Source organism: Pelodiscus sinensis, chromosome 4, assembly GCF_049634645.1.
Source record: "Pelodiscus sinensis isolate JC-2024 chromosome 4, ASM4963464v1, whole genome shotgun sequence".
NCBI classification, from domain to species: Eukaryota; Metazoa; Chordata; order Testudines; family Trionychidae; genus Pelodiscus; species Pelodiscus sinensis.
In genome coordinates this window covers 74,750,465-74,766,250 of record NC_134714.1, presented here as the reverse complement: position 1 = coordinate 74,766,250, position 15,786 = coordinate 74,750,465, and the positions used below count along the sequence as shown (strand labels likewise).

At 43.6% G+C, this 15,786-nt stretch overlaps 1 protein-coding gene across 1 annotated transcript in view; it reads right to left on the bottom strand.

Moving 5' to 3' along the window:
- MYBPC3 (myosin binding protein C3) overlaps positions 1-15,786 on the bottom strand; it is a 156,483-nt gene that overhangs the window by 52,686 nt on the left and 88,011 nt on the right. The window contains exon 23 of the mRNA XM_075927458.1: positions 12,743-12,847. Within this exon, the coding sequence (XP_075783573.1) occupies positions 12,743-12,847 (105 nt within the window). The remainder of the gene's footprint in view (positions 1-12,742; positions 12,848-15,786) is intronic.

Here is a 15,786-nt window from a genome sequence, read left to right as displayed (position 1 = left end):
CCACTCTACACTGCCTTTAGTTCTTGCCATCAGATTTGCTTTCTCTATTCTAAGACCTGAAATGTATCTGTGCTCTTAAGGAGGAGTATGATGATACAATCCTCTTTAGAAGCAACAATGGAAGGGAAGAAACCCACATTGCTGGAATTTACCATTTATTTTACTATATTTCCCTTTTCAATGAAATTGACCTAAGCCAGAGAGAATAGCAAGTAAGCAAATAAAAGACAATTGGAAACATCTTTTAAACAAAAGAGAGAAAAAGGAAAATATAATTGTAAACGAATCACTGGGTTGTGCACATAACTAAGTCGCTGTTGCTTTCCACCTTCCATGCTCTGTTCTTTCTCCATTATTTGACATAATTTGTTTGATCATGTTGGAAATTTAGTGGTAGCTCTTGGGACTCTGGCTGCCTTTCTATGTCTGTTGCTAAGCAGCTATCTAGCATGCTCTTGATGCTGTACAATAACAGTATTCTGTTATGTATACTGAAGTATGTAAAAAAACTATAAACAAAACTGAGTAGTAATAGAGTACCGGTCTTCCATCTCTAGACCCATTACATGGCCTGGGAACAAGTTTTCTTCATTAATAATTTCATCAAGGCATGAGTGCCTCATGTCAAGATAAAGATTTGGTATAGTGTAGTTCATTCCTAAATAGAGTTGGTTAAATTTGTTAATAATGATGCAAAAAAGGCAGAAGTGTTGAGTAAGTATTTCTTTTCTGTATTTAGAAAGCAGGATGATGTATTCATGTAATCTGACAATGATTACGTACTTTTCAGCCATTAGTACAGGATGGACCTCCCTGGTCCTGCACCCTCGGGACATTGCTTTTGTGTTCCGGGACCCGCCGGGGCTCCAAGACCCACTGGGCAGCCCCACACTGGGGCTACGGGACCTACCAGGCAGCCATGTGTTCTGCCCTGCAGCTCCAGGACCTGCTGGACAGCTGCGTACGCCACCCTGGAGCTCCAGGACCCGCTGGACAGTTGCATGCGCCATGGCTCCCTGCCCCACCGAACTATTGTGGCTTCCAGCCTCACTGGGCAGCCACGTGGAAGGTCAGCAAATGCTGCTGGGAAGCTCTACTGCCATGCACAAGGCAGCTTCCCCGTCAACTTGCTGCAGGCGCTGCCCTGCTGACTTTGGAGGGAACCTTGTCATTGGCCTTCCATTGGGACTTGCTGGCCCTGCAACATCCGTGCTGGACCATGGATGTTGTTGGACCAGAGAATCCCAGTTAAGAGAGTTCAACCTGTACTTAGTAGGATGTTAGACAGTGTCTATTCATACAGTGAGATCTGCATTGCTTGTTAAGCAAAGCCTCAAACAAAATGCATTTTAATTCAACCCACTGCAAAGACAGACACAACTAGGAACAAAAAATGTATGCCTTATTTGCAGAACAGGGGATTGTATCCTGGAAAATAGTGGACTCTGGAAAGAGTTTGGAAGTCATAGTGAACAAAGAAGTGAATATGAGCGCTCAGTTTGATTTTGTGGCAAAAAGGGCTAATGTGATCCTTGGTTAAATGAACATGGAAGTAGTTATGGTGAAGTAGAGAGGTAATTTTCACCATTGTATATTGTGTACAGTTTTGGATCCACATTTTAAAAAGGATATTGAGAAACTGGAAAGGGTGGAAAAAGAACCACAACAATTATTCAAGGGCTGAAGAAAATGGTTTACCATGAGAGACTTATGAAGCTCAATCTGTTTAGTTCAGTGTTTCTCAACCAGTGGTACAAGTACCCTTAGGTGTACTTGAGAGAAGTCTGGCAGGGTACAGTGCTTTATTATTTTTGTACTTTTTACACCCAAAAATGTAGGGGTAATGATGAAAATTGACTTTTGACAAATGATCTCTTCTGGCCTTAAACTATGAATGCTCCCACATAATTTGTGTATGAAATACATTGAAATCCTTGCATGGAAGATAATTTAAAAGAACAGGCACTGTTGTTATATTTTTTATTTGAGTGAGATCCTATTATTTTGACTTTCCCTGACATTTTTCACTTACAATGCTGTGACACTAGGTGCAAACTCACTAGATGCAAAAAGGCATGTACGGACGCTCCGCAGGGGTTTCTTGTGCAAATAGAGCCTATCCAAAAAAGCACAGGTGCTCTGATGGCCATTCTGCGAATGGCCATCAGAGCTTTCTTGCACAAGAGCATTCATGCAGTGTGGATGCTCTCTTGAACAAAAGCTCATCGCAAAAGCCAGCGCTTTGAGGTGTGGATGTGCTTTTGTGCAAGAAGTTTTTGTGAAAGAACTCTTCTGCAAAAGACTTCTTGCGCAAAAACCCTTCATTGTAGACCTAACCTAGGTGCAAACTCATGGCCAAGGCCATTAGGTCTCATGGAATTCAACAGATGTGTAGCTGGAAACCAGTCTGGCTCATCTGGGTGTTAGCATTGCTATAACAGATGTTAAGTTTATAAGAATGTGTTTAGTGTTTAGATTTGATGAAATGCACTTAGGCTACTGAATAGATTGATCTCACAACAGCTGTTTCATTGTAAAACTCAGTAATGATGTAAATCCCAAGTCGGGAAATATGAAGTGTTGGTCCCACACATAAGAAGGCCCATTCAAAGCAAATGATCCTTTGTAAAACATCAAGATGCAAATATTTTGTTGATTGTCCTACCACACACCCATGAAGAGGAGATAGGCACAAACACTTGTCTCATCAGTTGGAAGAACTCTGAGGGAATAAATTCACTGTATCACTATGCTGCTTGGCATTTAGAGAGGGCAGTAGTTTCTAAGCATAAGCAAGGGATCCCCCAGCTGCTTAGCACTGATTAGCTCTAAAGGACATAGAAAGCTTGCATATCACAGCATCTTCTAATACTTTTTGGAACCTAAGATTTTAACTAATTTGTATGGCTACATCTACACTGGCACGTTCTGATGCAAAAACTCTTTTGCGGAAGAGTTCTTCTGCAAAAACTCTTCCAGAAGAGAGCGTCTGAACTGGCATGTGCTTTTGAGCAAGAGATGTGCTTTTGCGAAAGAGCATCCATGCCAGTGTAGATGCTCTCTTGCACAAGAAAGCTCTGATGGCCATTTTAACCATAGGGCTTTCTTGCACATGAAATTTATGTTGCCTGTCTACACTGGCCTCTTCTGGAAGAGCTCTTACGCAAGAGGGCTTATTCCTGAGCAGGAGCATCAGAGTTCTGGTGCAAGAAGCCCTGATTTTATACATTAGAACATCAGTTTACTTGCACAAGAACATGTGGCCAGTGTAGACAGGCAGCAATTTTTTGCGCAAAAGCAGTCACTTGTGCGCAAGATCGTGCCAGTGTAGACACATCCTATGTGTTTTACCTACTTTAAACCTTGCAAACTCTTATTTCCTAGTAATACATCCTGGCTACGTCTACACTGGCATGATTTTCCGGAAATGCTTTTAACGGAAAATTTTTCTGTTAAAAGTATTTTCGGAAAAGCGCGTCTAGATTGGCAGGACGCTTTTCCGCAAAAGCACTTTTTGCGGAAAAGCGTCTGTGGCCAATCTAGACGCGCTTTTGCGCAAAAAAGCCCCGATCGCCATTTTAGCCATCGGGGCTTTTTTGCGCAAAACAGCACTGTGCTGTTTACACTGGCCTTCTTGCGCAAGAGGGCTTTTGCCTGAATGGAAGCAGCACAGTATTTCCGCAAGAACACTGACGATCTTACATGAGATCATCAATGTTCTTGTGGAAATTCAAGCGGCCAGTGTAGACAGCTGGCAAGTTTTCCACAAAAGCAGATGATTTTGCGGAAAAACTTGCCAGTCTAGACACAGCCCCTTAGTTTATTATAGGCTGGCTACAAATGTTGTATTTGGTGTGAAGTCTAAGGTGCAATTGACCTTAGATAAGTGTCTGATCCTTTCAGTTTGTCTGTAACCTGAACATGGTGATTTCTGGAGTAAGGGACCATCTGCACAAACGCAGGTTTGCTTGGGTGGTAAAATAGACTGGAGTATTGAAGAGGGCTATCTGAGATTCCATGTTAAGACTGCTATAGTGCTTAAAGTGTTCATACTTATTGGTTGGTGAAATCTAATTATAGAACTCACAACTAGTTTGGGGTTTGTGCCTTTCTTTACAATCTGACCTGAGGTTGGTAATCATATGTGAGCTACTTCAGGCAGCATGATGTTACTGTCAACTTTTCCCATTAAATTCTTCAGTCTTTATTTATATAGTAATTGACTTCTCTAATGTTGCATACAAAATTCAGTTTTAACAAGAACTTTAAACCTTTGTTTTGTAAAAGTATCATTGACATGGCAAAAAATAAAATATAGAACATAAATTTTGAGCACTGTTTGAATTTTTCATGTTTTTTTTTTAATTGAATTGATACAGAGAGAATAAAAAGAATTTAAAAATATCCCCTTTAGGCAGTTTTTGCACCGGATTGCTCATTTTTGCATGCTTTTCCAAAAAATGTGAAACTCTGAGACCTGATCTTTGTCCACACTGTTGCCTTCTCTGTGCTAGACCAGTGGTTCCTAACCTTTTTTATATCATGGACTGTTAAACTCATTCAAAAATTTTTGGTGCCCCAGCACTGAAACATTTGCATATTAATTATGATCAGGGCTTGACAAATGGCGGCGAAACCCTCTCGCCAGTGCCACGCTGCGCATGCGCAAGAGCCACATTGCGCATGTGCGCGCCACCGGTAAACGGGGTGCGCAGCTGAAATCTACTCGCGACGGGCGAGTAGATTCTATAGTTTGTCGAGCCCTGATTATGATAATTAATTGCACAATAGCATATATTCATTATAGTAATTAATTTAAAGCAGTCACATGTTATTTTACATTGCATCTGTACGCACACAATACATGTCATTGTGTTGATGGGAAGATCAAAATCATACATTGTGAAACAGATGGCATGCTTTTCAGGATAGTTCTGGTTTTCACTAATTTTTGGAGCGAGGCAAAGGGGTACAGCAAGCAGGGCAGGAGAAGGGGGGCTGTGGCTAAGAGGAAGAAGGGAGGGAAAGAAAGGAAATGGGGGACCAAGCTAGGGAGAGGCTGGGTTGAAAGCGGCAGGGTGCTGACTCTGGCTCCCACCTTGTCGCCTCAGCTCACCCCAGCCTCCTGGGTAGTGGCAGCCCCTGCTCAGCCCCGGCCACCCCATCAGGGGGCCCCTGAGGCAGCCCCCAGGGCTCAGCACGGACAGGTGGCCCTGATCTGCCACGTAGCCCTGCTGTCCCTGGAGCAGCCTTGGTCCCTGGAGTAGCCGTGCTCCGCCACGCTGCCCAGCCAGCCCTGGAACAGCTCCAACCCCTGGAGGAGTCCTGGCCCCCCAAATTGCTCCACCACACGGCCCAGCCACCCCAGACCAGCCCCACTGTGCCATGTGGACTAGCCACCCCTGTAGCAGGCCCCCTGCCCTTCAGAAAAGCTACCTGCTGTACGGCCCCACTGGCCGGGCTGCATGGCTTCTGGAGAGCGGGATCCGGGCCCGTAGTGAGGCTGCCCCATTAGGGACATCCTCACTGCAGCCCAGCGCCAGCTGCAGCACATGGGGCAGCCTGCAGCACTACTCATCATGGGAGGGTGGGGAAAGAATTTTTAGGCACGCACCTTGGAAACTGTTCCCCAGTGAACGGAGTTCATTAGTGCCTGGGGGCGTGATCCCATAGGCGGGGGTTCGTGGCCCACCACCAGTCTACAGACTGGTAGTTGGGAACCATTGTGCTAGACTGTCTATCATATATCAGTAATTTTTATTTGTCGAAGATTTTATACATTTTCAGTCATAATGATAAATGTTAGTTCCCAGCTGAACCTGCTGAATTAATTTGATAAGCTTGTTTTGGCTTGCGTCCAGTCTAGCTGGAGACAAAGAAACATGTGAGTGAGAGAGATTCAACAAATACCCACATAGTTTAGTGGAAAACTTCCTGGATTTGGAAAGACAACGCCTCTAATTAAAATCTCACCTCTTTCTGCTTTTGTTTAAATTACAATGCAGTCAAATACCCTGTGATGGAGCGTCTGCCCTGCACTGGGCCTTTAAGGGTAAAATACAGCCGTGGCAGAGGGCTGAGAGAGCAAACCCCACAGCTGAGGCAAATACTGCCAATTAGGGCTCAGCTGGGGGCTTTATAAATAAGAGCTCCAGCAGGGAGGCAAAGACAGAGACACTCTTTCTCTAGCTGGGGAGCAGGAAGGACCTGGTTGCCAAGGAAGCTGGAGGCTTCCTGAGACAAAGCAATGCTGGGAAAAGTAAGGCAGGGCTGAGGAGCTCTGGCTTGGCCTCACTCCCAGGCTGCAGGGCCTGAGCTAAGGCCTGAGTGTACTAAGGCTTCAGGGAGACAGCCAGGCTAGAAAAAGGCAGCAGGTCCACACTAGGGTTCCCTGTAAAGTGCAGACCTGCATGGATATGCACCAAGAATTTCATTCCCGCCCACCCCCTTAGCAGAGCTGCCCAGCTGTGGCCTACTTGCTCTCAGGGAGGGGCACATGGGTGGCTGCCCATCCCAGGAGCAGCAGGGCAGTCACCAGTGTGGCCTGGCTCCAGCCCTTGGGGGCTGTGGCTGCTGGGGCTGGGACCATGGTATTAAAAAGAGCAGTGTGGTCCTGGCTTGAGTCCCGGCACATGGAGTGTGCTGCTCTGTGTGCCAGGACTGGAGCTGGCCCATGGTGCAGCTGCTTCTGGACTGGAGCTGCAGTACTAAAAATAGCACCGGAGTCCTGGATCCAGCCCAAGCACACAGGGTAGCTGCCCAGCAGGTGCAGGTTTTAGGATGGCAGAAAGGAAGGGGCAGGGAGATAATTAAGGGGAAGATGCGGGTGAGGAGAGTAAGGGGCTTGTGCTGAGGGGAGAGTAGCGGGCCAGGGCAGGAGAAGAAAGGGGAAGGCACCAAGGGGCAGGGTGGAGGAGGGACAAATGCCAGGAGGCCAAGAGAAGACAATGAGGGGAAAGGGCAGGAGGAATGGAGGTGGTGGGGAATAGGAAGGTGTCAGTGGGGATAGGAAAGGGGAGGGGACAGGGCAATTCTGGGAGAGGAGAGGGGAGGAGTAATGTGGGCAAGAGGAAGGAAGACGAGAGGGAAGAAGTGGGTGCTGGAAGAAGAGTGGTTGAAAGGAGCAGTGTACATGAGGAAGGTAGGGGTTAGAGCAAGTCTTGTGAGGGCTCAGAGGTGTGAGGAGAACTGGGGCAAAGGGTGCTGAGGGGGTGTGCACAAAGGAGGAAGAGCGCAAGGGGGTCAGGTGTTGGGAGGGCAGAGGCAGGGATGGAAGAGGGTGGCACCAGGAGGGTACAGGGGGTAAGGGAAGTAGTGGGTGCCAGGGGGATTGTGGGGGTTTGTGAAGCAGAAGAGAAGACATGGGGAGGGGAATAACGGGCACCAGAGGGCAGAGGAGAGAGGTAGGGCAGGTGGATAGAGGGAGATGTTAGGAGAGGGGATGCTAGAGGAGGGGTGGGCACAGGGGAAAAGGGCAGGTGTAGGGGTCAGAGAGAATGGGGAGGTGGGGCAAGTCTCTGGAGGGCTGAGGGAAGTAAGAAGGGCAGGATCCAGGAAAGCAGAGGAGGGTGAGGAATGGGGGGCATCAGCTGGCACGAGGGGAGCAGATGGGGTGTCTAATTGCAGTGTAGACATAATATAACAGGATAAACCCCAATCTTACCCACAGCACCACTCTACCTTTCTGAGTAATAAAAGCAGCTGTTCAAAATTAGTCATAGTGAGACTCCATGAATTATGGGGAAAATGACTATGCTTCTCTCTAGTTAGTAGAACAGTGTAACAATTTGAAAATCCTATATATTGCAAACAATAATAAAAATATAAAAATTTGATCAACTATAAATTAGTATGTCTCAGAAATATTAATTTTAAATTAAAAAGAATACAAATAGAAGCTAATATAAAACTTCACAAACTTTTTAGGAAACATGATCTCAAACAATTATATGTTCAATCAATATAATATCAGTCAGTCCTATCGATCAGAGGGAGGGGTGTGTGTGTTTCCTTGTTGTAGAAAATAGCAGTATTCAGGGTAGTAATGTAGAAAGGAAGAGTCATAAGTCATCTTCAACAGAAACAGTACTTTGTTTTTATTGCAGTTAATACTGAGATGCTTGATTGGTATAGGCGGGTAGATATCAAAGGAAATAAGGGGTTTCAATACCCAATGTACAAAATCATAAAACTCAGATCCCACTCATAACTAAAAGTCTGTGACTGGCTTTTGTGAAAATTTGTGCTGCAATTTCTTGTAGTGTGACAGGTCAATAAGGCTTTCCTCTTCTTTTGAAGATGGCATATCTGGGGTTCATATTAATCCTGAATAGGTTCCTGATCCATTGATTACATTTGTCTTTTCCCACTTCAGGAAAGCACTCATAAAACTGCTTCTGCAGACTTCCGAAGTGCTGAACAATTATGTCCTGGATACTGTCAACTGATAGATCACTGCATTGTTTCACAATGTCCTCTAGTATTGAAAAGATTGACACAGATTCCATCAGTACACTTGAAGATTATAGTTCATGTTTATTAATGAATGCTGCCATCCAATCGTTAGCAATGAAAATATTTACATATTGTTCCTGAAGTGATCCATTCAGAGAATTCAGTTGCTCAAATATGCCAGCCAGATATGACAAGGATATCCAAGTGTTACTGAAATACTGTACAAATAGAGAGTTGTTATTGGCAAGAAAAATATAGACTTCCTCATGCAGTTCACATAGCTTCGTCAGCGACTTGCTGCTGGACAGCAAATGAACATCTGCATATAACAACTGTGTGAAGTTCGTCCCCATCTCTTCACATAAAATGGCAAAAACTCTTGAAATAACTGGGCACGATATTATAAACTTCATAATTGTTACTGCAGCTGAGCTCCTCTGCCATCTTCTTAGCTGACAATGTCTGTCTGTCTGGATTGTACAATGATTTCATGATGTTGTAGGGGCTGCTTCTTGTACCCTTGTCTCAAGTCCTCTGTACCATCCTGCCATAGACGATGCTCCATCGCTGCAAATTCTAAAATAACATCCCCAATAAAGGCCTGTGATTTGGACAAAATTATTTAATACAGGCAGTCCCCGGGTTACATGGATCCGACTTACATCGGATCCCTATTTACAAACGGGGTGAGGCAACCCTGCACTAGCTGCTTCCCCCCAGCAGACCAGGGAGATGCAAAGCTAGCGCCCTTCCCCCAGCAGACCAGGGAGATGCGGAGCGGCTTTTCTCAGCAGACACCTCAGCTTGAGAATAAAGGACGGAGGGAAGTGAGGTGTGGGAGAATAAAACTGAGCTCTGGAGAAATGTTTGGCTAGAGTTTCCCCTACAAAGTGTACCAGCTCCGACTTACATACAAATTCAACTTAAGAACAAACCTACAGTCCCTATCTTGTACATAACCCGGGGACTGCCTGTACAGTGAAAGCTTTGTTATCCAGAACTCTGATAGCCAGAAAACTTTAACTGACATTGCCCCCAGCCACAATACTGCCACATCTTTAGGTGCCCGCATCTGACTCCCACCTGTCCAGCTGTCCAATGTGGGCCTTCTGGCAGCAAGCATTATCAGCTAATGCCATCAGCAGGTACCTCCTTTCCCTCAGCCTACCTCGAAGCCTAATCTGCTAGTAGGGAGCATGGACAGAGCAATAAGCTTTGTTGTCCGGCACATTCAGTTAACCGGCAACCCCCATTGCCCATGAGTGCTGAATAATAAAGCTTCCACTGTAGTTTAAAAAGATCTTCACCGGTTGTCCATGTTGGAAGTGGATGGCAAAACAGAAATTTCTCTTAACTCTGTTGCTATAGCAAAATGAATACATCATTGGGTGCAGCATTTGATAGATCAGTAGACTCATCTATTTGAATTGGATAATATAAGATCTGATGAACACTTTTTAGGAGCTGCTCTTTTATGTAAGTGGCCATCTCTGCAATATGTTGTGAAACTGTGTGATTAGAAAATGGGATCCCATCCAGCTGTGATGCTACTTTCTCTCCTACCATGACTACATGTCTTTTGAAGCTGCAAATAGTAACTTCTCACCTGTGTTATTCAACCACTCTGGCAATGCACAAATCCACATGGTAAGAAGCCTCAGTAGCCTTTATGTTAACAGTGCTGTAGACTTCAACAACCTTTTTTGTTCTGTTAACTCATTGAGTAGCCTCTGAAAAACTCTAGGGTTTAAGAAACTAGAGTAAGATGTCTTGTTTTGAGATGCTGGTATAACTTGCAGGGCCTCATGTTGTTATTTACCAGTACTTCACTTCATATAACATCGTGAGGCCTTGGTACGTCGCTAGACCAGGTCCATGTAAAGCCCAGTTTGAAATGATCTTTATCATATTTTTAGCTTCTTTTTGCTTTAACTTCCACTTCGGCTGTCACTTTGGCTTGTGTTGTATGCTTTTCTTCCTTTGATACAAAACGATCCATTTCTCTCATAAGCAGTTTCTCACTGTAAGCCCGCTGCTGATAATATTTTTAAGTTCTTGGAAGAAAAAAGCATGCAATGAATGTCTGATGTCTCACAGATACTAAGAAAGCCATGCATGGGAGTAGTGAAGAGTCCTGCCACATCCCATGCAGCTGTGGCCACCACTGTCCGAAAATTGTGGGCTGCAGTTCCCCATGTCACTTCCAGGTGGGATCCAGCTGTCAGCCTGTGCTCTGCTTGTCAGAGCAGGGCAGGCTGCAGATCCATCTGTCAGCCCAGGTTTCTGCTGTCAGAGTGTCTCCTCCCTTTGTTTTTAATCTACGGAGAATGTGAGTCTATGACAGCCCTAAGCTTGAGATGCTGGCTCTTTAGAACAAGCTGTAAAGACTCATGTTTTTGCCTCTGGAGGTCAATGATTTGCTTCTTATTGTTGGCCAGCATGGCAGCCATCATTTCTGGAGCTGTTCCACATTGGCTGAGAGGCATGCTTCATATTGATGGGGATGGGAAATCGATATAGAGAGAGCTGCTAGTATAATAATGCCAGACCTGAAGAAGTGTGGCTCAAAAACTTGTCTCACCAACAGAAGCTGGTCCACTAAAACATATTACATTATCCATCTTATGCCTCTAATATCCTAGGACTGAAGCTGCTATGACTACACTGCATAGTATAATATAGCATCAGCTGCTATTGGCTGTATCCAATTTTCAGAAGTCTGTGTGAGACTTGGAGGGTTTTGGAAGTCACACAGACTTTTTCACAGAGGGTCCGTCTAGCTGATATGTTATGTAATCAGTTCTAAACATGGAGGGTTCTTCGGGGTATACTAATTTTCAGTAATTTTTAAATGGGGATTAAATATTAAAAGCTTTTAAATGGGGACAAAACAAAGACATTTCTGATGTATACCACAGCCCCTCTCACTCTTCAGAAGGATCAGTGTAGTCAGGAGCAGCTTCCGCAACACAGTTTTCCCCTCTGGTTTCTAGGCAAAATCTGTTCCACTTTCCTCTATGTAAGAAGCTATCCATTGTTATATATCAAAACTATAAAAAACCTAGGAAATTGGTTAAAAACTATGTTAGTAGTAACAGTAATTTTAGTAGTAACAGTGTTAAGGCAGAATAACATTACAAATATATGGAATGCATGACAGTCAAAAGTGGAGCTCTATTGATATAAAAGCATATAAGCCCATTTAAGGTTTGTTGCTAGAATGTATAAGTTTGATAAAGTTGGAGTATGTATTTTTTTCTGTCTGTTAGAGATGGACATGAGAGCCTTATGAAGTATTGGAATGCATCAACTATAATGTTGTGAGTAATATGAAGACAGAAGGCATAAGTCTTTCCCCTTTACTTTTTATTTTCATGCTTTTAAGGATTTCAGTGAAGGGAGTGGACTTTGTAACCTTAACTGTCGTTAAACATAGTGCTTGCAGATTTTGTTCTGTTCTGCTAATAGCAAAATCCTTGTGCTATTTGAGGGATGCTCATCATAATGCCAACAAGTTAATACCTTGGCATGGTATTAACTAAAATTTTCATTAGGGATTGAAAACAAAAATTAACATCCCCAAGCAGTTCCACATAACTGAACCAGTGGTGTGACCTGTCCAAACTACAGTATCTTATAAGCTTTTGAGAACAGCAGCATGTCAACCCCTGGCTTTTTTTTATTGCATCTAATAGTTTAAACTATTTTCTACTTGGAGTGCGAAATGGCACTTCACAGGTCCTATTATTCCTGCACCGGGTACAAGTGACTTCTCTAGAAGTTACTCTTTTTCTGTGGGGAAAAACAAACATCTAATATGAACACTAGTCTCCTAGAATATTATGTATGAAGAGTTTTAAAAAGGAGGAACATAGTACAAGTGCTTCTCATGGGGCTTCACAAAGGGTGCACTGTACTGAAACAAGGAAATCCCAGCAAATCTGCAAAGTTTAAGGGACTGGAAATGGAATGTTCAATTTTATTCTCCTTCTGCCTTGACACGAGACATTCCCATTTGTACCTTTGTCTAAGACAGACTTAATTCAGTCAGTGAAATGTGTGTTCTGATTTGGATGGGGGTAGATACAGGGCACTCTGCTCTTAAGACTTAAGAGCCAGAATGTCAGAGAGCTTGAGAATGAGTAGTGGGCATCTCTATTTTAAGAGTCAGCATCTCTGACTTCTGTATGAACAGGCTGATAATGGTTCTCAGATCTAATTTTAAAGGGCTAGACGGCATAGATGATTCTGCTGAGGATTCTGGGTTTTTTTTTAAATAAATTCTTACCCAGTATTGTCTGACCTCCATCATATTTAGGGGGTTGCCATTGCACTGTGCAGTAATCCTCTCCAACGTTAGTAATCTTGGGAGCCTCTGGAGGATCAGGAACATCTGAAGATTGTATGAGAGAGGAAGTGTCAAAATTGTTATCCTTGCCATCAGCTATGTTACTAAACAGTTTTGTTTAGCTTTTTTCCATATTATATATCCAAAGGTTATCTTCACAGCCAAATTGAACATATTGAGAGATCCTTCCTCTTTCAGTTTGAAGATACCGTCTCTCTGTCATATTTCTAAATATGCTAATCTAGATCTGTAACATTTAAGCATCAGATACAGTATGGGCTGTTTCTTAATGTAGGGCTGTTGTTTATCTCACTCCAGACTGAGCCCTGCTCTTTGATTCCTCTAGGTTGGTTGCTTTTAAATTAAATTAATCTGCACATATGTTTGTGAAATGTAAAATTTTATCCGTAAAGCAGTCTATATAATCTGCACAGATCCCAGCTGCAGTCATGACATGCACATGAACAGATGCATTCCTGAGATGCATCATTGCTGTTTCTTGATTTGGCAGGCAGAGGGAACTGTTGAAGAAAGGGGCTCTCATGTTACTCCTGAGGGATTCTGCACCACTGCACGCATGCACGGAATTCCTGTCCCCCACAGATTTTTTTTCCTCTGAAGAAAATACATTCTGCCAGAGAGGTGCTGCAGTTACAATTTTTGCCTACTAGGGATTGCTGTGGTGTCAGAACAGAGAGCAATTGGCTCACTAGCCATAGCAGTTAGCTTCTGATAGAAAGGAGGAGAAGCTGAGTTCTCACAGAGCCCTGCCCAGGGGCCAAGATGATGAGGCATGATATATGGAAGGAAACAGAGTGGGGCACATAGGACTGATGGGGGAGTCACATAGACTGAGTTCAGAAGAGCTAGTGGGGGAGATGGGCAAATGTAGAGACTGAGTGGGAGTTGAGTGAAGGGCTGCATGGGAGTGGGAGGAGGCTGAGTGAAAGTGCAGGGACACACAAGGATGGCAGGAAGAAGGGTGGCTGAGTGTGAATGCAGAGACACATGGCGATGAGGGGGAAAGATGGTGCAGTGACCAAGGAGAATGAGGCAGATGTGCCTGATTAAATGGGAGAGGCTAGGGGGTCCATCAGGGTCTACATGGTGGAGGCTCCCCAGCTCCCTAACAACTTCTCCCACTGGAAAACCCCGTTACATACTACTTCTACTCTCAACCAATAGACCTCCAGGTTCACTCCAGCCTCCTTACAAGAAATTACTTTCCTGTAGCTCAGTTCCTCCATTATCCCTGTCTCCCCCAAGTCTTTGCACTGTTTCTGAGGGATGCAAGAAATACATATCTTTATTGTAGTTTGAATTATTGCTCAAAGTTCTGTATCAATATGCCAATCAAGGAATCTATTTGAAAAAAACATTTCCCGAATCTTTTTTCTTTCTGTATTAGTAGACATGCTCACTGACAAAGATATTTTGAAATAAAATTACCAAAATAGTTGTAGCTAGCATGATTATAGTATTATTTTGACAAATAAAATATGCCAATTTTTGCAAACATTTTAAATATTGTGTGCAGAATTTTTAATGTTTTGGTGCAAAACTCCATTGAAAAATGAGAAAATATGACATGGTTCTTATTTCTTGGGTGTCCTGTGTCAGAAACTGTGATGAGGATGATCAGGTAAGGGTAAGAACTAGAATGAAGAGTCCATAGCAGGGGTTGAGCAAGGCTATAGTGAATAGGACAAGAGTAAGAGCAGGACTAAGAACAGAGCTGGAGCAAGAATATCACTGAAGCAGGCTAAGACTTGGGGAGTCTGTTACCATCATCATGTAGGATAGAGTTCCAAGTCCTGGAATGACATTGAGCCGACTGAACTGCTGTTCCATCTGCTTTGTACAATGCTGACTTACCAATTGCTGGAATTCATGAAGGAGATTGGTTGCATGCATGTTACATGCTGGCTCTCACAAATGATCAGTTGGGCGATTCCCTTGCAGTCCATAAGGTATGTCAGTCATCCTTGGAGGAGTGGAGAGGCTAAGTTCTATATCACCTCATCTTTTTTCTGTTCCTGAATCGAGATTGGGGATGGAGGTGGTTGTGTGCATCCAGGAAAGAAGTCATCCACATATCTTTAACAAGAAGACATGGAATACTGGCTGTACTTTGTAATAGATGGTAGCTGGAGCGTGAAGATCATTACGTTCATCTTTTGAATTATCTGGAATGTGCCCAGATAAGTGATTTAGTTTCCTTGAGAGTCAGAAGCTGTCCAAGTGCTGAGTCTAGAGTCATAGGTCAGTGTATTGTTTATAGTTCTGCTTGGCTAAGTTAAGTGTAATTTTAATTCCTCTTGAATGCGGTGGTCATATTCAGTCAAATTGGAAGAGACATGAGAAGCTGGTGGTACATATGGGTGAAATCAGCATGGAAGCAATATCTGGCATAGAAAGAACTGTGGCTGGATTGATCTGTGATAGGAGTGAAGACATTATTCTAGAATTTGGCTTACCTGTTCTTTTCGACCCTCCATCTAGGAGTGGTAGGCAAATAAAACTTGTAGCGTGAATTCTAGGAATTTGAACAATTCTCTCCAAAAATGGCCCATAATTAAACATAATGTCATTTGCTAATCTAGGGAACTTGATGATTCAAGTGAGCCATTGCTTCTGCAGTGGGGAATCTCCTTACAAGGCACAAAGTGCACCATTTTTGGTGTGCAGGTTGACAACAATCAGTATAGTTATATAGCCTTGAGCTGTGGAGAAAAGTCAGTGATAAAATCTCTCGATATTAAGGTCTCAAGTTGCGATAGGGGTTAGGATCAAGATATCCAGAGGTTTGGCACAATAGTCTTTATTTGGCTCAATGTCTTGCAGGAAGTAATGTAAAGCTTTGATGGAGAATAGTTTTGGATATAGGAGATGATAAATCATGAGAGATCAGCTTCTTTGTCTTCCAGTAACGAAAGTAGCCCGCCAGAGGAGAATTGTAGCATAGCCAGAGTAGTGCTGGATGG